The 22,212-nt window shown below is 40.3% G+C and overlaps 1 protein-coding gene across 8 annotated transcripts in view; it reads left to right on the top strand.

The window, feature by feature from the left end:
- ZMYM4 (zinc finger MYM-type containing 4) overlaps window positions 1-9,915 on the top strand; it is a 168,273-nt gene extending 158,358 nt beyond the window's left edge. For all 8 annotated transcript variants that reach the window (XM_014840093.3, XM_070510346.1, XM_044770327.2 and 5 more), the window contains 4 exons: window positions 2,058-2,169; window positions 3,635-3,883; window positions 6,145-6,274; window positions 7,415-9,915. In XM_014840093.3, the coding sequence (XP_014695579.1) occupies window positions 2,058-2,169; window positions 3,635-3,883; window positions 6,145-6,274; window positions 7,415-7,622 (699 nt within the window). In that variant the 3' untranslated portion in view covers window positions 7,623-9,915. The remainder of the gene's footprint in view (window positions 1-2,057; window positions 2,170-3,634; window positions 3,884-6,144; window positions 6,275-7,414) is intronic.
- The last annotated feature ends 12,297 nt before the right edge of the window (window positions 9,916-22,212 follow it).

Raw genomic sequence — 22,212 nt, 5'->3', positions numbered from 1 at the left:
TTTTCACCTACCTGTGAATTGTCTTCCTTCCCTTTGAAGTCTCTGACTCTCTCCATCTTGAATGTCATCTTGTTTCTTTAGCTAAGGAGGATATTTAAGGGGAGGACTTCAGCCATTTTGGCAAGTTACTCATTTTCCTGGGTTTCTTCCATGTATACATGTTATTAAACTTTAGTTTTTCTCCTGTTAGTCTGTCTCATGTCAGTTTAATTCTTAGACGAGCCAGAAGAACATAGAAGGGTAAACGAAAATTTCTTCATCCCCTACAGTACTTCCACAAACCTAGATGGTACAGCCTACTGCACCTCTAGACTTTTTGGTACTAATCTTATGGGGCCACTGTCATAGATGCAGTCCCTCACTGACCGAATTGTCGTTGTGTCGTGCGTGACTGTATTGTCTTCATGTCCATGAATGTGAGATTTTTCTTAGGTCTTTTTAAATTTCTCTCACCCGTTTTTTCTAGTTTTAAGTGTGTAAGTCATGTACCCAAGTGCTTGGTTAAATTCATTCTTAAGTATTTTAGTCTTTCTGATACTATTATAAATTGAATTGTTTCCTTAATTTTCTTTTTGGATTGTTCATTGCAGCTGATTTTTATGTTGCTTGTATCCTGCAACTTTACTGAATTCATTTATTAGCTCTAATAACTAGTTTTTTGGTGAATTCTTTAGAATTTTCTATGTATAGGATCATATCATCTGCAAATAGACATAGTTTTACTTCTTTTCCTACTTGGAGTGTTTTTTATTTCTTTTTCTTGCCTGATTACTCTGGCTAGGAGTTCCATACCATGCTGAATAAAAGTAGCAAGAACAGACATTTTTGTCTTGTTCCTGATCAAAGGGGGATGTGATATTTATTTTAAAAGTATTTTCTATGTACTCATATATTTGAGTAAATGTACAAAACTCAACTTTTTGTATTTATAAAAGAATTTTGTTTAGAGATTGAAATACTCCTAACTCTCAATAGAAGTCACTTTTGTGTAGTGGGTTTGAGTATATCTTTTCTTCCACTTTTTCTGTATTTTAAATTTTTTCCATAGTGAGGATATAATAGTTTTAAGTTGCAAAAATAACTTTATTAAAAGAAAAAAAATACTTTTCAACAAGAAAACTGTGATCTGCCAATACGATCATAAATTGCCTTTGAAGAGGCCTATAAAAATGCACATTGAAATGGTGTATACTTTCTATTAGCCAGAATAAATTTAAGTGGAAATAAAAATTCTCTCCAAGTCATACATTGAGAGAAAAGTAGGAAATCAAGATGGTCATAGATAACAAATTAAAAATACAGAATGTTAAAAACACCAGGAGATGTTTACATGTAATTATACTATCCTGTGCTGTTCTGTGAATGCTCATTGTGTTTCCTGAGTGGTTATATCTGACCTGCTCTGTACCCTCAAAATGTATTTTAACGGTACTTTACCCAAGCTGTTGCTTGTTTCCCATCCTGTGATATGGTTCTTGATGGTTATAATTAGCATAGTTTTATGTCCTATAATTAGACTTGAACTTTTTGAAGGCTGAGTTGTGGAGCATAGAGTTGAGAGCTGTGGTTAGAAAGCTCCAAATAAGTAGTTTTTAAATTTGGGTATCCTCAGGTCATCTGACACTAGCTAGCTGTATTATTTTAGGAAGTGATCTTGTAACTAGTCTGAAAAGCAAGTAAAAACTGAGAGCATGTCTGCAAATAGGCACTGTGAATTAGAAGAATGATTTGGGAATTACGAATAAGGACCAATTTTTAGTATATCAGTTTTATGAACCGAGTAAAAAGTACTTATATTATTTATTGTAATTATTTTATACCATGCATGTTTTAAAAAGGAAATAGAAAACTCTACCTTGCAAGCTCAGTGCTCGAGATAATGTCAGTTCCTGGGGAAGAGATCTTTAGTTTGAATCCTGGTATTTTAACATGTATCCTTCAAATGGTTCACAGTATTGTAAGGTCAAAAATTAAGGGTAAACTATATTCCTTAAAATCTTTTTTAAAAACTTGTTTTCTTTCTATCAACATGTATGTTTGCATTTTTTCTCTTGTAGTACCTGTTTGAAAATGGTAGAATAGATAACATTTTTACTGAGCCCTATTCCAGATTTATGATTGAACTTACCAAACTCTTGAAAATATGGGAACCTACAATACTTCCTAATGGTAGGATGATTATTTTTTATTTTGATTCTTCTCATGATGTACCTTCTTAAATTGCTTAAGTTTTATGATTATCTTTTAATAAATTGTTCATTTTATACTTCTGTCCTGATTTATAACATGTTTGGACTTTTGAGGAGAAAGTCTTTGGTTTATTAGTGATTATTTTAGTAAAACTATAATTTCCATACAGTGCATGTACAGATACTAACTATTAAAAATAAAAAACAACTAGAAGTTACATTTACTTTCTAGAAACTGGTATTGATCTGATAGTGTTGGTAAATTTGCATACTGTACCAGTAGCTGCCACATATTCTTCTAGACTCTACGTCTTAGCAGTGGACCTTTTCCAATAGTTTATAGCATTAGTTGTTAAGAGAGTTGAGTCTTCATTCTCAAATTGTCTCTGACCATATGTTGTTGGACAAGTGTCTGATTCACTCTTGGTCTCAGGCTCCTCGGCTGTGAATGAAGAGTTGAATGTGATGCTCAGGGATTTGTGCCCCTTTCTGTTGGATTACAGATCACCTTTGAAGCATCTGAGCAATGTGGTGGCTTGAGGCATTTAGCATTCAAAGATGGGGGTGGGAACATAAATTTAGAAGTACTAAATTCATATTTGTAGATAGTCTCCCCAGAATAGGACGCAGAAGCAGCACCGAAAAGGATTGGGGAGGGAACGTTAGAAAAGACCTGCATGTAAGTGGTCTCATGAGAAAGGTGCATTTAAAGGTGTACTTACTTTAATTCTTGGACAGAACCTCTGCTTTTCAAGAAAAATCTCAGCTAAGTTATCATGAGTAACTCAATATAAATTTAAAATAATAGGGGGTGGAGGGAGAAAAGGCTATCTGTCTTTTAATGATGTTAGCTAAATAAAGATCAAACCGGTTAACAGTAAGTGTAATAATCTCAAACAGGAGTCTGCAGACTGTGGCCCGTGGGCCGCATTTGGTCTGCTGCCTATTTCTGTATAGTCTGTAAGTTAAAAGTGGTTTTTACATTTTTAAATGGCTGGGAAAAAATCTAAAGAATGTTTTGTGGCATGTGAAAATTGTATGAAATTCAAATTTGTGTCTATAAATTAATTTTATTGGTATATAGCCACAGCTACTTGTTTCGGTATTATCTACAGCTCCTTATCTTCCACAACGACAAAGTTGTTCAGCGCCTCTGTGGCCCACAATGCTTAAAATATTTACCATCCGGCCCCTTGCAGACAAAGTTTGCCAACCCCTGGTCTGAAATAACCATAGATTAAAAGTGTTTCAGGGGAATGCTCACAATGTTTCTTCAGCAGAATCATCTGCCCTTTTTTCTGTGGTGCCTTTTCTGTTTTTCTGTGTAAAGAAGAGGAGGAAAGAGGGGTTTCCCTTCGTTGTCTTCCTGTCTGAGAATTTAGAAGTTGCTTAGTCCTCCTGAGCAGGAGCTTAGTACTGCTTCTTGTTCCCCTTCTTCTGTCCAGGTTACATGTTCTCTCGCATTGAAGAAGAGCATTTGTGGGAATGCAAACAGCTGGGCGCGTACTCACCAATTGTCCTCTTGAACACCCTTCTTTTCTTCAATACCAAATACTTTCAACTAAAGAATGTTACTGAGCACTTGAAGCTTTCCTTTGCCCACGTGATGAGACGGACCAGGACTCTGAAGTACAGTACCAAGATGACGTATCTGAGGTTCTTTCCACCTTTACAAAAGCAGGAGTCCGAACCAGGTGTGTGGTGGCGTTTGTAAGATTTCTATTCAAATAGAGACTTGTGGCAGAGGAGTAATTGTAAATTCTAGACATGGGTAAATGTAGCTTTGGTATAACACTTAAATCCTTTTCTTTATTTTCAAGGCTAGGTTAAAGGCTTGCCTCAACCTGAGAAGAATCACTTGCTTTAGTATACTTTTATTGGCTTCTAAATTAGAAGTTCTTATTTAATTGATCTAGGGTACAGCCCCAATAATCTGCATTTTAAAACTTCCCAGGGAATTTAAATATGCAGCCAAAGTTGAGAATCACTGATTTAGAGGCCACAGATGAGTCCATTGCCGGTTAAAAGGAACCTGCTTAACTTTTCAACTGCTGTTTCTAAATCTTGGTTTGACCAGAGCGCACCCTCTTTTAGTTAACATTGTCAAATTCTGAAGGAGCTTAAAAGCTGGCCTAGAGTATACTGCTTTTGTACAGCAGTGACAGTTTTATTAGAAGGTTTATAGTCTTGCACTCCAAAAACAGCCTATTATATAATAGTTTGTTTTTAATGTTAAAAAATTAATATTTCTATTATGGAACTAGAAATTAAATTTATTAATTTTGACCAAAATTGTAAGTTCTAAAACTCCCAAAATTAAGTTGTACTTCCTTGGGATAAGAGTGAAATATATATTTTGAATGTGGGAATTTAAAATTACTGAAACTAAAAATCTGTAAAGAATAATTGTAGGGGCTGGCCCAGTTGCATAGTGGTTATGTTCATGCATTCCACTTTGGCAGCCCAGAGTTCACAGATTTAGGTCCTGGGCATGGACCTGCACTGCACACTGCTCCTCAAGCCATGCTGTGGTGGCATCCCACATACAAAATAGAGGACGATTGGCACAGATATCAGCTCAGCAACATTCTTCCTCAAGCAAAAAGAGGAAGATTGGCAACTGATGTTAGCTCAGGGCCAGTCTTCCTCACCCCCCCAAAAAAAAATTGTGATGTTCATCTTTGTGTTAACTTTATCTCAGTTGCTCCTTTACTTTAGAAAATACTAGGATTAGCTTGCTTTTCCACCACACGTCTATGTCCTTGTTCCTTCATTTTGTTCATATATAGCCCACTTAGTGCTCTTAATTGATACTAATTGGGGGAGGGGGAGGCAATCAGGTAACGTTTCTGTGTTTTCTGATTAGGTACTTGACAAGATTGGTAGTTCAGTTCAACTTGTTTTCTGAATAAGTAACTAGCAAAGTCTTTCTCTTTAGCCTCTAAATAGAGAACTGGGATGAATTTTGTTTAGTAACTAATGCAGGAAGCTCAGGAAAGTTCTCTACCACTTGTTAAGAGGAGCTATAAGAAGAGAAGAAAAGGGCCTGGCCTGGTGGCATAGCGGTTAAGTTCACGTGCTCTGCTTTGGTGGCCCAGGGTTCTCCGATTCGGATCCCAGACCTACACACCACTTATCAAGCCATGCTGTGGCAGATGTCCCGCATATAAAAAATAGGGAAAGATGGGCACAGGTGTTAGCTCAGGGCCGATCTTCTCAGCAAAGAGAGGAGGATTGGCAATGAATGTTAGCTCAGGGCTAATCTTCCTCAAAAGAAAAAAGAAGAAGGAAAAGAAAACCTTTTTCTTCAGGTTCTCAGATCCATCTCCTGTTGTCTTAAAGGTTGAATGGAGAAAGAGGGAAAGAAACAGCCCACTTTCCCTGTCTGCACACTGGCTTCTTTCTAATAATCCTTGGCCTCTACAAAATTCTGTTGGTGAAAAAGGGTTTGCTCTTTTCTTATCAAATGGTCAGCTTTACTGAGAATTTCTTTTCCCAACAAAGACTCTATTTCTCATAATTCTATGACAAATAAAAGAAACTTGAACAAATGCCCCACAGTAGACATATTTTCACCTAGAGGTGCCAGCTTCTGTGTCAGTCTCTACTGTAGGAGAAGAGCACGTGGAACCCCCTTCTCCTGCTTTGTCCCTCTGTGGCTTCAGAGCCCCGTGCCTAGTAAAATTCTTAATGCCCCCTCTCCAGCACGGTGTGTTTTGCCTGCTGCCCCCACTGTGGTGAGCAGGGGACATTAAATTTTTGTTCAGTGTTATTAACCCAGCACTTAAAATAATATCCAGCACTGCCACAGGTGCTCAGTAAGTGTTTGTTGAATGAGTAAGTGAAACGAAGGGGGAGGGAGTGACAGTTCTGATTGGAAGCAAAGCTCATTGGGTGTTTTGAGACTTGAAGAAAAGACTTTTCTAATCTTTTGATTATGACTTCCTGTCTCAAGATAAACTAACTGTTGGCAAGAGGAAACGAAATGAAGATGATGAGCTTCCGGTGGGTGTGGAGATGGCAGAGAATACTGATAACCCACTAAGATGCCCCGTCCGACTTTACGAGTTTTACCTGTCAAAATGGTAAGTGATCTTCATCTGAGCTAGATAGAGCACACGGCAAAAGGGTGTTAACATATTTTGGATGTCAGATGCTTGAATATCAGAAATATAGCTGACCTATGACTTGAGACAAGGATTTACCTCTAATTTCTTTTTTTCCCCATTCTCGTATCTCGTACCTGGATTTTGAACCAAGAAACAAATTGGTTTATCTTGATAATTTTCTTTTCTGAAAATCTCTTCAAAAGCAAGAATCACTGCCATTGTTTGGTCTTTACAACCCTGTGACTCAGCGTTTATGTGATATCTAAACTGCTGTGATTTTATTATTTATATAGGGAAGAAATTTAGAGAACAGGTCATAGTGCTAAACCTATAAATAGAAATATGTATTTTTAAGGAATTGAAGTTTTGTAGTAGTTTTTTTCTTACAGAAGCTTTTTGACTGTAGAGTTGTAAGATCCACACTAAAGCACTTTTTCTCAAGGAAATACAGTGACTGCGTTTGCCGTTTGATATTGTGTTTGTAGTGCTCCTGGGGTTGCCCTGAGGATACATGGTTCTCAGCTATAGTGTCACATGTGCATTGAATTTTTTGGTTGCTCCTAGTAGCCTTTTGTTTTGTTTTGTTTTTTGAGGAGGATTATCCCTGAGCTAAGATCTGCCGCCAATCTTCTTTTTGCCAAGGAAGACTGGCCCTGAGCTAACATCTGTGCCCATCTTCCTCTACTTTACATATGGGACGCCTGCCACAGCATGGCTTGCCAAGCGGTGCTAGGTCCGTGCCCAGGATCTGAACCGGCGAACCCCGGGCTGCCAAAGCAGAACGTGCGAACTTAACTGCTGCACCACCAGAGTGGCCCCTAGTAGCCTTTTAAGCACGAAAATTTGGGAAGGGTTTGCACTTTGTCTTCTAACAACATTTTACTCACTTCCAATCTAGTGTGATTTCTTGAGTGTGGGAATAAAGATACAGAGTTAAAGGTCGGTCCTGGGGGGAAAATGCCTATAAACTTACTTACCTCTGGGTATATTGCTTGTCTGTGGTACTAGTCACAGTAGGGAAAAGTTGAGAGCCATTATATTAAAGAGTAGTTATATATTTCCTCTACTCTCTGATCCCCAGTTTTCGTTTTCTTTTTCTTTTTTTCCTATGGATAGTTCTGAAAGTGTGAAGCAGAGGAATGACGTGTTTTATCTTCAACCTGAGCGCGCCTGTGTTCCGAATAGCCCTATGTGGTACTCCACATTCCCAATAGACCCTGGGACCCTGGACACCATGTTAACACGTATTCTCATGGTGAGGGAAGTACATGAAGAACTTGCCAAAGCCAAATCAGAAGACTCTGATGTTGAATTATCAGATTAAAGCTGAAGTGGGGTTCCTATTTTCATACGTATTGGTATGCACCAAACTGTGAATGCATCCAGCTTTGGAAAACGATGTATAGTCCAAGTCCTCTTGACTTGATTATAAGATAATGGGAAACAGACGACTCGTGAACCACAGTGTGGATGTACAAATGAAAACTGAAGGAAAGAATATGGACTGAGAAATGTTGTTCTTTGGCAGTGATATAGTTCTTAGACATCTTCAGAATGACTAACCAATTTCTCTGAGTGGTGCATAATCTTATTTTGTTTGGGAATAACAAATTGTGGAATATTTTTAAGGAAACTGTTGTATAAAACTCTGCCATAGTAACCTTAGACCTTAGAGAGGTAGCTTTGGAGTGAGCCTTGGCTGCAGTAGGCTGCTCGGGTAAGCCCTATGTAAGAGTCAGGGGAGACATCAGGACAGAGCCGAGAGTGACATCACAAGAGGGCTGCGGGACCCAGACTTGAAGACCCAATAAAAATACTCAACTTTTTTTTAAAAGGTAGAGAGTGAAGTGGTCTTGATTTTGATTTTCACTGCCAAGCCAATTCTGTGAAGGATAGAAGCCTCTGGTGCTTTTGCCCTGGGCCCCTCACATCAAGGAAAAAGGCCTTCACTGCTGTGCACACAGCCATGTGTCCCTTTCACTTTCTGGGTCTAGTCTTCTCAGCTGCGGGTCTGGATGTGGGTAAATTAAGGTAAACGGGCTGAAACTCTGCAAACTGATTATGCACACAGAAAATCTATGGAGCCCAGTAGACGCCCCCTCCAAGTGTCTTGAAATGTTTGTAGAAAACCCACTAAAATGCCCACTTCTCTGGGTGTCAGCCTTTATTGCTGCTGTTTCATAGCATGAGCTGTGGTACACAGAAATGGGGGTTCTCCTTTTGTTTTTGTTTTATCCCCAAATGGCAGCTTTTCTCCCATTGTTTTATCTTCCTAAGTAATTCCTCTTATTTTATCTTTTACACCAGTTTCTGGAGGCCCTTGTCATTTCAGAAGGAATGGTCTCTCTCCTTACTCTGGCAAACCTGTGGGTGATTCCACAAAGACACAGTATTACTTAGCTATCAGAATTATGGTAGAAAAGGTTCTAGTATGTTCCTATATAAAGCATTTGAAGATGACCTTGTTGCCCTAAGAAACTTGAAAATAGGGGTTCTGGGGTTAGGATACAGAGACATTGAGTGTCCTGCATATCCACAAACAGGTCTTCTCATAGCATTGTTCCAGAGTCTAGCTGTTTTAGTACTCCTACGAGGATTGCAAGTCATAGGTGTGTTTGGCATATCAGTCCGTCTCCCTCATCTCCATTCTCAGTTTCTTCCCCACAGAATTTTGAATCAAAGCTTTTGTGATGTTGGCCAATCACAGAGCTTCTTTAGCCTGAGGTTAATTTGACCCTGTAATAGAAATGAGAAAAGTCCAAAAAGCCGCTTAGAAATTTTAACCTTGAAAGACTTTTCAATATGTCCCATTTTTTAGATGGGAGTGGCAGGGTTTTTTTTTTTTTTTAAATAAAAAGAACGTCATTTAACTACAGTAAAAATTTAAAAGTAGGCCTTTTGACATTGTGTACTTGATGGTTCTGTCCCTCTGCCTGTAACAAATTTCATTTTTGTTCCCAAAAACTGTGTGAAAGAAGTAAATCTGCCCCAATTCTGTATGATTAATTCCATCTGTGTTTGTCATTTCTGACTGGAAAACAACTTCCTTCCAGACCTTGTCTGGTGTGGGGGAGAAACCATTGGATTGTCTGATAAGTCTGCCAATAAACTGTCCAGAAACATCAGGGGTAATAGTCCCCACTATACGAATTCTATGGTTTGTATAAACACTAACATTTCCCCTTCCGTAGCTGTATGGAAAACAAATATTGTTGGCATAGTAGGTAAATTGTTTTGAAACACCAGAGAGGAAAAAATCTGTATCTTTTAACTGAGAACAGCCAATACCCAGGAAAATGACTGTATCAGGGTTTCAACTGCATGTCAGTCCACAGATCTGTCCAGACCCTAAATTAATTTGTAAAAGAAAATATGGATTAATTATTGGTCATTCCTCATAAGTGTAGCTGTTGATATGTGTGTCAGATTATTTGCTTTTTTTATTTTATTAAAATTACGTAAAATTATATTTTTTTCCCCAGGGGAGGAAAACAACATCAAACAAGAGAAACATCTAAATTACCCTTTCTGTTGTTCTTTGTTTGTTAACCACTTTTGGGTTTTCCCCTTGCAGAAACCACAGAAATATTCCCTTAGAATAAAATAGTATATTTGTATTTGATGGGTGATTTATTCCTTTTCTTTATGTCTTGAAAGAGTTTTAAGTATTTTTTCTGTTTGGCCCTATTGGTATTACCCAACAGATGGTATATTACAAAGAGAGGAGTTTTCAGAAAATAAATTATTTAATTTTTACTCAGTCCAGTAAACATTCTATTTCATTGAAAAGTCTTTTCAGTTTTCTTTTTTCCATCAAAAGACTTATTCCAGTTTTTAGTTAACTTATTAAGTATATTCAAAGCCCTGAAATCTAGAAATATCAGGTATCAGGTGTATATTTTGTTGCAGGCAAACTTTTTTGAGATTTTCAAAGCTGGAATTGGTTCAGCTTGAATGATTTTGAAATTGTGACATTAGAATTAAGAATATATCCATTCTTAAGTATAAATACATATTTAATTTGGGAATGTGAGACTAAATGGCATTTTCCTTAGACTCTAGAGCTATGTGGTATTGTGCAAATATACCTTCAAATTCCGTGTAGACTGTTTCTGTTGCCCGCCCTGTGGCTTCCCTAATTTTGTAAAACAGTAGTTTTCTAAAACATCTAAAGTAAAATGAGTTCCTGTAAATGAATCTTAGTTTTCCAAGCAAATTAAAATCTTTAATTTTCCCTGCGGATAAAAAGTTTCCCTATGATATCGAGTTGAAAGTTTAGAAAAAAATTAAGCAATAATACCGCCAGTTCCTCTTGTCTATCATCATCATACTTTATCATCATCATTTTAAAAGCAATAATTGTGAGGCGCTGTTACGGAGTAGGAAGTGCCGAAGCTTTTGGAGCCTAGTCTTCCACTTACTGGCTGTATTGTTTTAGGTAAATCACTTAACCTCTCTGTGCCTCAGTTTCTCATAAAGTGAGGATAATAATAACTCTTTTACAACATGTGCCTGGCACACGGCAGGCTTTCAAATGTCAAGTATTTTTTTATTATACACAAATTGCTAGGCATGTAGTAAGATTTTAAGTAAATGTTAATTCCCCTGGTACAGTCTAAATTTTCACTAAGTTCAGTGCTTCAGATTCTGCAAAATATAATACCCTACATGATCAGTTCTATGCATTTGAATCACATATGTGGAATAACTAAATACTATATATAATAAATCATACATTCTTCACTCATGCTTATGTGTGTATGAAGAGTAATCAACGTCAGAAATCCATCGATGTACATCACTACATTGAAGAAGGGAAGAAGTGCATGGTATGTCAATAGATACAAGAGCATGGGATATAGTTTATCTTTCTTTTTTTTTAATTGGAGAAACTCTGTGGAATTTCTTTTACTCGGTAATGGTTATGTACCATCACTCAGGAACAAGACAACTGTATAACAACATACAAACAATATACATCTCCCCACTTTTTCCGTCATTAACAGGAATCCCTGACCCCATGTTTCAGCTGGGCAGTAGCTTCCTTGGGAAGAGATTGTATTTTCCAGGCTACCTTGCAACTAGGTGTAACTAAGTTTGACCAATGAGGTGGGAGCAGAAGTAAGTTTATAACTGCCAGGCCACATCCTTAAAAGGAAAGGGCTTGCCTTCCTTTTCTAATTTCCCCTTTCCCATGAATTAATGGGATGAATGTGAATGTGGTCATGGCAAACTAGTTTTGTCTCTGTGGGAAAGGGCAGCATATCAAAGGACATTAACCACATAAGGCAGAGCCACTTATCTCCTGAACTGCCTGCTAGCTGAGACGGTCACACAGGAAAGAAAGAAACCTTCCGTCTTACTTAAACCGTTGTTATTTGGTCTCCATTAAAGTAGCCAAACCAATATCCTAATTAACAGACCTACTATGCCCGGTATTATGCTACTATTTAACATAGGACCAGAAGCTCTGATCCAGACTGTAAGGAAGGAAAAAGAGAGAAAGAGATTATCAGGATTGAAAAGTGAGAAATAAAACTCATTATTTTAAAGTCATTATTTTCAGATTCAGGAATATCTACATTAAAAAAACAAGAGAAACAACAAACTATTAAAAATAAGTTTAAGTAGGGGCTGGCCCCGTGGCCGAGTGGTTAAGTTCGCGTGCTCCGCTGCAGGCGGTCCAGTGTTTCGTTGGTTCGAATCCTGGGCGCGGACATGGCACTGCTCGTCAGACCACGCTGAGGCAGCGTCCCACATGCCACAACCAGAAGAACCCACAACGAAGAATATACAACTATGTACCGGGGGGCTTTGGGGAGAAAAAGGAAAAAATAAAATCTTTAAAAAATAAAAAAAAATAAAAAAAATAAGTTTAAGTAAGGATGCCAGCTACAAACTATGTTTATAAAAATGTCAAGCATTTTTCTACAAGAGCAATAGTCAATTAGGTAATGTAATTAAAAGCAAAAGATAGTAGCAACAAAAGCTGTATTTAATAAGAATGCACAAGACCCATATGTTCGTTCTAGTACATGGTGTTGGAAAACTGGCTGTATACCTGGAGAAAAATTAAACAGGATACCTAACTAGCATCATGTCCAAAGGTGGGCTCTCGATGGATTAAAGGTCTAAATATGAAAGGTAAATTTAAAAATTAGTAGAACTATAAGAGAATGTTGTGATCAGGGGAGGGAAAAAGCTTCTTAAATAAAATCCCCCAAACACAAAACATGGAGAAAAAATTTTTGTATCAGAATTTAAGACGTTTGTCAGTAAAGTTTGACAAACAAATGACAGGCTTGGAGAAGATACTTGAAATGTGTAAAACCACTAAAGGATTTATATCTAGAATATACAAAAAAATGCTGAATTGTAAAGAAAATTCAACAAAGGATAATGAATAGATAGTTGATAGAAGAGAAACCCAAAAGAGTAACAGGTATAGGAAGAGATGTTCAAACTCATTAGTGATCATGGGTTTTTTTTTAAAAAAGAGCTATCACTTTACATCCTTAAGACTGTACAAAATTAGAAAAATGGACAATGCCAAGTGTTAGTGTGATGTAGGGGTGTAAACTATAAACCCTTAGATTTTGCAAGAATAAATGTAGAACTGTATGTACAATCTGGAGGGCAATCTTCAACATCAAGTTAAACAAGTTTGATGGTTTTTACTAAGAAATTTCCCTCCTTTTCATTAAATAAAAGATTAATATTATCAAATACTTTTTTTCAGTGTCTATATAATCATATAATTTTTATTCACTTAATGAAATGCATTGATGGATTTTTCTGATGTTGAACCATCTTTGCATTCCTTGAAAAAAAACCCTAATTGATCATGATGTATTTGTTTATATATACTATTGGATTAGATACATAACATTTATGAAGTTAAGGACATTTCCTTCTATTCCTAGTTTGCCATGAGTTTTTCTTTGAATTATAAATGTGTTGAACGTATCAAATGCTTTTTTTTTTTTTGCATTTATTGTATTTGTCATCTTATTTTTCTGCCTTTATTAATGTTGGAAGTGCATCAGTAGATCTTATGTTGAATGGTTCTTACATTCTTTGGGTAAACCCTGGTTGATTTAAAAATGTATTTGTACTGTTAGGTTTGGCTACCTAATATCTTAGTTTTTGTTTTGTTTTTGCATCTATAGTCACAAATGAAATATTTCTTAAATTTTTTTTCTTGAATTCTTATCTGATCTTGGAATCACTGTTACCTTAGTCTCAAAAAGACTTGGGCAAGTTTTATTCCTTTTCCATTTTGTGGAACAACTTATATAAAACTTCTGTTCTTGAAAGTATAGTCAAACTATAAAATTTTTAATTCTGTTTTTTTTTTAATCCCTCTAAGGGGAAGTCTATGGCCATTTTAATTTACTTAATGCTCACTGGTCTATTCAAGTTTTGGTGTCTTGTCAATTTGGATTTTTATATTTCTCCGCAATTTTCTCAGTTTCATCTATATGTTCGGGTTTATTAGCATATGGTTCATAATTATTTCCTTCTTCCATTCTGTATTTTTTATTTGCTTTTTCTCTTTTTCCTGATCAGTCTTAATCTATCTTACAATCTTTTCAAAGAACCATCATTTGGTTTTGTCAGTCTCTTTTCCATTTTTTTCTGATTATTACTATTTTTCTTCATTTATTTTTTTTTCCTGTTGTTCATTCTCTAAATTGTTGAATTGAATGATTGCTTCTTTCATTCTTAATCTTTTGTGTTTCCTGAAAGTGATTTCATGAAATGAAAAATGATTTCAAATCTATATTATTTCCCTCTCAGTTCTACTTTAGCTGTGTTTCCAGATTCAGACCTAATGATTTTCATTAGTCCATTGTAGACATTTTCTCATTTCCTTTTTTAACCCTAGGATTATCCATTCTCCCTTTCTTTGCCTGAAATTTTGTCAGTTTTCAGGCTGTTTTTGAGGTATACTAATATCCATGGGGGAAAAAATCCACGATACTTAACATCTTCTTGATTAATTGTTCTTTCTTGTCACTAATCTCCCACCTTTTTTCTTTTTTGCATTGAATCCTGTCTTATCAGATGCTATAATTGCTTCCCCAGCTTTCTCTTGGTTAATATTTGCCTGGTAATGTTTTTTCCATCACTTTTGCCCTGAATTGTTGGATTTTCTTTTAAAGAATTCATACTGAGTCTTACTAATTTTTTAGTCACTTATTTATATCAGTATAGACTCATGGATTCCTATTTTATTCATTAGGCTCTAATCTGATACTCTCTTATTTTGATACTCAAATTGTCCTAGATTTGACCAATGGAAGCCTTTTCTGGCTGGCTCCTGTGTCCTTCTGACATTGTCCCCATCATTTTTTCAGCTTTTACTTACTCAAAACAAGATGTTCCGGGATTGTTTTGTACTTTCCTGCCCCAGTCTTGGAATCAACCATGGAGCCCTAAAGCCTTAGCACTTGGTGCATTCATTGCTACTAAGGTAGAATTGTTTCTGTGCCCTGTCCGTTAGAATCAGTCAGTTCATAAATATGTACACATATTCATATAACTGTATACAACTCTGTCTGTCTGTGAGTTCATACCAATTCTTGCAATTCCAATTCAACCCCTCAAGGTTCTTTCTAGCCTCCTCCCTTTCCACGTTCATAAATAGTTGCTCAAAGCAGTGAGAAATCTGCTCCCATTATCCTCAGTGTATGCACTTAGTTTCTCTATTAACTTATTTGCACAGTGTAATCAGTCTCCTAACCGTCCCAGCCACCCCCTGCCTCACTGCTCTGCGGTTGGGCTGCCCCGCTGTGGCAGCGCTCTCCAGCGGCTTCCCTGGGCTCCAGGCTCACAGTTACTCGGTGCATTGACTCCCTCCGACACTAATGTCTCCATGCAGGGAGGGCAAGTGAAGATGGAGAAGAAGGCGTGAGAGTCGGTCTGTGGTTAGGTTGAAGATATTTCCGTTCATTTTGTCTACTGCTGTTAGACCTTATTTCTGCTGTTACTTCACAAGTTCTACTTACTGTACTTTTCCTTTGCTTTCTATTGAGTAGCGATGGAAAATTTTCTTAATACATTCTATTTATATTTTTATTGATGTTACTGAGTACTAATCATGTTTGTTTACCCCTGTTGGTTTCCTTAATTACATCTGAATCTTCTTCCTCGTAAGACTTTATGATACTCTTAGGTTCCTTTGGTCTTCTCAGTCTTACCGTGTTGCTATATTTTAGAATTTTGGTTCTGATTGTTAATATACTGTTTCCCCCCATTGGTTCTAGTTGTTTCAGACTACAAACTTTGCCAAAGAATTTATTTGCTCCCCCTTCCTCTATCTCTTCGCGTGTCTAAATTTATTTTTTGTATTTAACCACTTCTTCCAAGAATATTTTTTAAATGGGTCTTTTGTGAAAAAATTTCTGAAGTCTTATATCCCTGAGAATATTTTTTATTATGCTTTGTGGTTTTTTGTGGGGGTTGTGTGTGTGTGTGTGTTTTGTTTTTTTGAGGAAGATTAGCCCTGAGCTAACTGCTGCCAATCCTCCTCTTTTTGCTGAGGAAGACTGGCCCTGAGCTAACATCCGTGCCCATGTTCCTCCACTTTATAAGTAGGACGCCTACCACAGCATGGCTTGCCAAGCGGTGCCATGTCCGCACCTGGCATCCGAACCGGTGAACCCCAGGCCACCAAAGCTGAACGTGGGAACTTAACGCTGCACCACCGGGCCGGCCCCTGTTTTTTTTTTAAAGATTGGCACCTGAGCTAACAACTGTTGCTAATTGTCTTCGGGTTTTTTTTTCTTCTCCTCAAAGTCCCCCAGCACATAGTTGCATATTCTAGTTGTGAGCGCCTCTGTTTGTGCTATGTGGGACGCCGCCTCAACATGGCCTGATGAGCGGTGCCATGTCCACGCCCAGGATCTGAGCCAGCAAAACCCTGGGCCGCCAAAGCAGAGCGTTCAAACTCAACCACTCAGCCCCCCATTCATTATATTTTTTGTACTTAGTATTTCCACTTGGTTCTTGTTCTTGTTTCATATTGCTAATATTTCCTTGTATGTTTATTGTGCTGTATTTTCAATTCTTGGTTAGAGAGTATAGCTTAGTTTGTTCTCTCTGGGGACCAGGGGTTGCACTCCTCAGGCAGGATGTGGTTATTTGGGCCTGTGAGCTCGTGTTCTTCAGAGCGCCAGCTCCTCTCGTAGCATTTATTGGTGAAGGGCCAAGGCCAGGCTCTATTCTGTCCCTCCCAATGACCTTAAGAAGGGGGCTGTGACCTCAGGCACGTCACAGTCACTGTGGACCACTCCACCAGCACCTGCTCACAGATTTACCTTCAGACCCTTAGGAAGAAGCAGCAATTCCTAGTTGCCGTCTACCAGCCCAGGGACTTTGGAGGGGGAAAGGGTTTTAATCTCAAGAGCAGCTGCCTAGCCCACCCCTCTTCACCATGGCAGAGCTTTTGAGCTGGCCTGATGGTGTCCCACTGACACCAGTGACTTGGCTGATTGTCCTGTGTACAGCGAGAGTAGACATCTCACTGCTGTCCTACCTCCCCTTACGGTTTATGACGACCTTCAGTCTTCTGGGGTTCTTACAGGATTTGGGGGGATTTCTTGTTGGTTTTGATTTTGGTTTGGTTTTCGGTGGTAGTTCCTCAGATTGATGCTATTTCCTAAGGTGTATTGTTTTCCTAGGGTTAATTTTTGGAGAAGGGAGCCAGTAGCCTCTTTCACACTCTCTCTGTCTGTCTCTCTCTCTCTGAAGACTGTCGCTGAGCTAACATCCGTGCCAGTCTTCTCTATTTTGTATGTGGGTTGCCGCCACAGCGTGGCTTGAGGACTGGTGTGCATGTCCGCACCTGGGATCCGAACCCACAAACTCCGGGCCACTGAAGCGGAGCACACAAACTTAACTGCTGCACCACCGGGCCGGCCCATCCCTTTATTCTCAGTCTTTCTGTGATAGCTTTTAGGTGTTTCTCTTGTAAATAGAGTATACGATTTATGTTCATCTGTGAGCTTCCGTTTGGAGGAGGTGGTGGTGGCTTTAATATCCAGTCTGACAACTTGTTGCCTTTATTAAGAAGTCATATTTCTAATGCTGCTTTTTTCCCCTCCGTTCCTGCTTTCTGTTTGGTTGATTGAAGTATTTTAATTTTTTTCTTTCTTTGGTTTAGATATTACATATTCTAGTTCTGAATTTTTATTGGCTTTCCCAATATTTATAATATGAATGCCTGACTTAAACTCTGATCAGCATTTTTACTGTCCCCCTGTGGAAGGACTTTAGATTACTTTCATTTCAGTCACCACTTGACCACTGTCTCATATGGTATTGTTCAGTATTTTCATTCCGTCTCTTTAACTCCCAAATATACTACCTGGGAACTGACTAGGCCAGGTTCCCTTGGAGTGTCAGCTCAGCTCAGCAGTGACTCGATCTTCCATCTTCTTCCCCTCTTCAGCTGGCATTTTCTTTGAGAGGTCACCTCTCCCGCATCCCTAGGCTGGGTCAATCTGAGTCAGCCTCTGTGTTCATCATAGGCACACTTTAAAGTGCATTCCAGCCACTGTGCTGGGGATAGAGAGATGATGACTAGAGGACACTGGTGCTTTTGGAATGGTAAAGTTGATACTGCTTTTCCAAATAAGAATATGGTATTTAATAGTTCCAAAGAGTACCGTGTTTAAAAGTGCTTCATGCTTTTGAGGGAGAGCGCTTGGGATTTTTGAGATAAGGTAGGGATCAGGTAGAGTGCCACTGTCTCTCCTGAGGACAGCCATGTCTGTGGTTTCTCTACAGCTGTCCATCATTGGCATTAATCCCTGAGGGGCGCATATGGATTATGGGGGGCATGCCAGGAACCCTCTCTGTCTGGGATGCAGGTATTTGAGACTCGTGTTTTTTCTCCATGTAACAGGATCAGAATGGGAAGTTTCTTGGGTATTGACTACTCCCACATCATCTGGCTCTCACATAACATTTGTTTTGTTATCTGTGCTGATAAAACATGAGGTAGCTCCAGCCTCCTGAACTTGCAAGTAGGAGACAGGCGGAGTGCTGTGCGAAGTGTAAGAGGCCCTGAGTCAGCCCCAGGGTAGCCCCAGGTTTCAGAGGGAGAGATTCTGGTCTGCTGGGATCTACTGGACTGGAGGGCATTACGGAGAAAGCTTAAAGTGCTCTCAGGGGATGGCACTTGGTCTGCTTTAATGCTTTAATTTATTTAGCCAAATAATAAATGCCAAGAAGAATCATGTGACTCAGGTGTTCCCATATTCAAGTCCCCATTTTGGGCTCCACCCAGGTCTGACTCCAGGTGTTTACTGACGTTGTTTTCCTCAAGGGCACTGGCTGCCTTCAGAGGTTCTGGGTGTGCGTGGTTACCTGCAGGTTACAAAGATGACTTTCTCCATGTAGCCATATTTCCAATTGAAGAATAATGAAATGCTGTAGCCATTACAGCACAAAGTTTGAATTAAACACTTTTTGCACTGATTTGTCCTGGCTCTTCCTTTAAGCAAGATCATAGAAATGGGTATTTGAAGTGTGTTTAGTTTAGTTTCTGGGCTACAAGATACAGGAACAGGGCCATCCCGGTGGTGTAGTAAAGTTTGTGCACTCCGCTTCGGCAGCCCAGGGTTTGCAGGTTAGGATCCCAGGCGCAGACCTACACACCGCTCATCAAGCCATGCTGTGGCAGTGTCCCACATAGAAAATAGAGGAAGACTGGCACAGATGTTAGCTCAGGGACAATCCTCCTCAAGCAAAAAGAGGAAAATTGGTAACAGATGTTAGCTTAGGGTGAATCTTCCTCACACACAAAAAAGATATAGGAACAATCCAGATAGCTCCGGTCAATAGTCAGGGGGGAAGTTCCTCCGCACATAGATCTAGGAGTTTAAGTCTCAGATTGCTGCTGATTATTCTCCAAGATCCTCAAACCCCCAACCACATACTACAGGGAAACATACCCCGGCTCGATCCCAAAGCACGTTGCCCGTACCCTAAGAGAGGATCTGAGTTGTTATTGTCTGCTCTTCAGAAAAGGAACAAAAAGCATGTGACCTAGAACTGTATGGCCAAGACGATGGTGTGCCTTAGTGCTCTAGCTGCCCATCCTGCAGCGCATGTGGCTGTCGTGGAAGCCTGGGTTGAGGCATCACTTTCAACCCTGGTAGTTTACTTGGGCCCAGGGGGGCCTGTCACAGAAGAGCCTGGGCCCCCAATCTTAACACCAGCTATGATTAGAAAAAAGAAAAGATTGGCCAGCACGGTGAAGTTCATTTCTCTCATAACGATCCAATGGCCATTCTGGTAGACAGCTCTCTTCTTCTAGACAGTGGTTCAGAGACCAGGCTCCGTCCATCTTGCGTCTCCACTGTGGCCTCAGAGTCAGCAAGGGTCACAGAAGTTTTTAATGGGTCAGGGCTGAAGACGGAACACCTCTCTTCTGCCCATACTGTGCTGGAGACGTAGATGAGCCGTGTGTCCTGGGAAAGGACTCTGGTTGGTGAAGGGCTGCTCGAGGTGATTAACAGGTGTTGGATGTCTGGGTACTTTCCGTCTTTGTCTACTCAGTCCTAACTCGTTTGCAAGTCTTGTGGAGCCCAGCTGCTAAGGGCTGGTTTTGCCCCTTGTCATGGCATGGTATGGCTGCACAAATTATCTGAGGAATTTATAAAAGATGAGCTTAATATTTAAAAATCAAAATAACCTCTGGGGTGGGGTTCCAGGCATCAGTATGTTTTAAGAGTTACCCAGGTGATTCTCATATGCAGCCAGCATGAGGACGACTGATGTCAATGCACAGGAACGTGGTCATTAGTCAGAAGTGAGGAGGGAGGGGAATCTAAAGTGTAGCCGGGAAGGTTAGACTAGGGCGCAGAGATATCTTGCTGGGCAGAGTTCTGTATCTGCACTGAGAATTGGCTAGAAAGCTGGCAAGGCCTGTCCTTCCCATGAGTGGTAACTTTAGTTTTTCCCTTGTGACCAAAAAAGCCTGATCAATACCCTCCAATGTCAAACCTGAGCAACTGAGAGAGTCCCCCTAGGTGGGAGGGAGGGAGCTTTCCCTATTTTGGCAGCACTTGGACAGAGAGGTGCACACCCCTCTGGGCCCTTTATAGGGACGCACGAGAGTGGACAGCCGCGATGCTGTAAATCTTTGCTATTAGGTAGCCACTACCAGCACCACCCACAAACTGGGGGTTAGTGGGGTGGGAAGGGTTATAACAGTGGCCCAGGCTTGACCAGAGAATATATAGGGCTCCTAAAGCAGTCAACACAACCACGAAGGAGTCAAGGGCCTGATCCATGCTCTTCAAACCCTCCTTTCCGGGGCTGATGGCTCCTGATTCCACACACCTTCTTTCCACACCTGTTTCCGGAGAACAACTCTCAGTGTGTGTGAGCACCTCTTCCGCCCCTTCCACCTCTCAGGCCAAAGGGAAGCTGGAAGAACAAAGATCAGAGTCCCTCTGGCCAACGCTGCAGCCTTCCAGTCTTAGGGGTTTTCTTTGAGTGTTGCTTCCTGGTGACTGAGTTTCCTCTAGGTGCACAGTACCCGTGGGGTTTGAGAAGTGCAAGGATGCCCTCTATTGGCCTTCTCGCCATTCTAGAGAAGAGACTGAGAAGCCTTAGGTAAAGGTAGAGGAGTGTTTGGTCAAGCTAAGTTTGGTCAAGACAGGGGTTCCCAGGCTCCTGAAATTCAGTATTATTTCAGAAGGGTTCCTTTGGGGTGACAGGGGTTGATCTGGAGGTAGCCTAGCACTCCCTTAGCAAGTCCAGGGATTTCTGCCACTCACAAGTCAGGCAAGGAAGGGTAGGGACATGGCAGGCTTCTTAATGCCAGACTCCAAGCCAGGAAAGCACTGGTTGCTGAAATTTGTGCCTTTTTTGGTGGGAGAAGCAGGGGATGAAAAATTATTTTATTCATCTCTGAAACTGAGATAAAACTATATCCTTCAATGAGCTGTGGCTGAGATAAATAAAATGTGGAAATAAGGCTCAAAGGAAACAGGAAAAATCTAGAAAGCCAGCAAGTTATCAAGTCCTGTAGCTGCTTCCTGAATCATTGAAAGCTATTCCCACACGCCAGCGTGGCCAAGTCCGGATCACCTGCCCACCCGTCCACTCCTGTGCTGTCGGGCCTGCGTAACTGGGGAAACCCGAGCCTGTAGCCTGCAGCGCAGCCCCTGGAAGCTTCGAGCTCTCACTTCTCTGAACCCCCTTGTCCAGGAGGGGACAGCTGCTGCCTCCTCTTCATGTGCGCTGAATACGTACTTCTAGACCAGCGGTTCCCAAAGTGTGGTCCCTGGCTAACAGTATCGCATCTCCTGGGAACTTGTTAGAAAGGCAAATTCTCATGTTCCACCCCAGATCTACTCAGAAACTCAGCGATGGGGGCCCAGCAGTCTGTTTTAACAAACCTTCCAGGTGATTTAGAGCCAGGCCAAGCACAAGCTCTGCTGGGCCTGAGTTCTAATTCCGTCACTTACGACCTGTGCGGACTGAGTGCTCGCTACGCCTCGGTTTCTGTATCTGTAAAAACAGAGCCAATACCGCCCACCCTCAGCTGGGTTTGTGCACAGGCCTTGGGCAGAGTATGAGCGCCGTGGTTCTTCTCTCCCCTCCTTTCCTGGGAGTCCAAGGATGTCGTCCAGCCTTCCTTCTAGCCCACACACCCAGCACACTGCCATGAACACTGCACAGCGAACACATCTGGGGGCAGGGAGCCAACCTCTTCTGCTTTGGAAACCCAAAAGGAAAGAGCTGGGGCCCCAAATCCTAAAGGCCACACCCTGGGGGCATCAGGACACTCTGTGTCTCCCAGCTTGGCCACGGGGAGTGTGTGTGGTGGGGATGGGGGCGTGTGAATCATTTTTGTGTTAACAAACGTATGGAAGAAAGCACAGAAAGCTCCC

Source organism: Equus asinus, chromosome 5, assembly GCF_041296235.1.
Source record: "Equus asinus isolate D_3611 breed Donkey chromosome 5, EquAss-T2T_v2, whole genome shotgun sequence".
Lineage (NCBI taxonomy): Eukaryota > Metazoa > Chordata > Mammalia > Perissodactyla > Equidae > Equus > Equus asinus.
The sequence above is the reverse complement of the archived record's forward strand: the minus strand, read 5'-3'. Positions and strand labels throughout refer to the sequence as shown.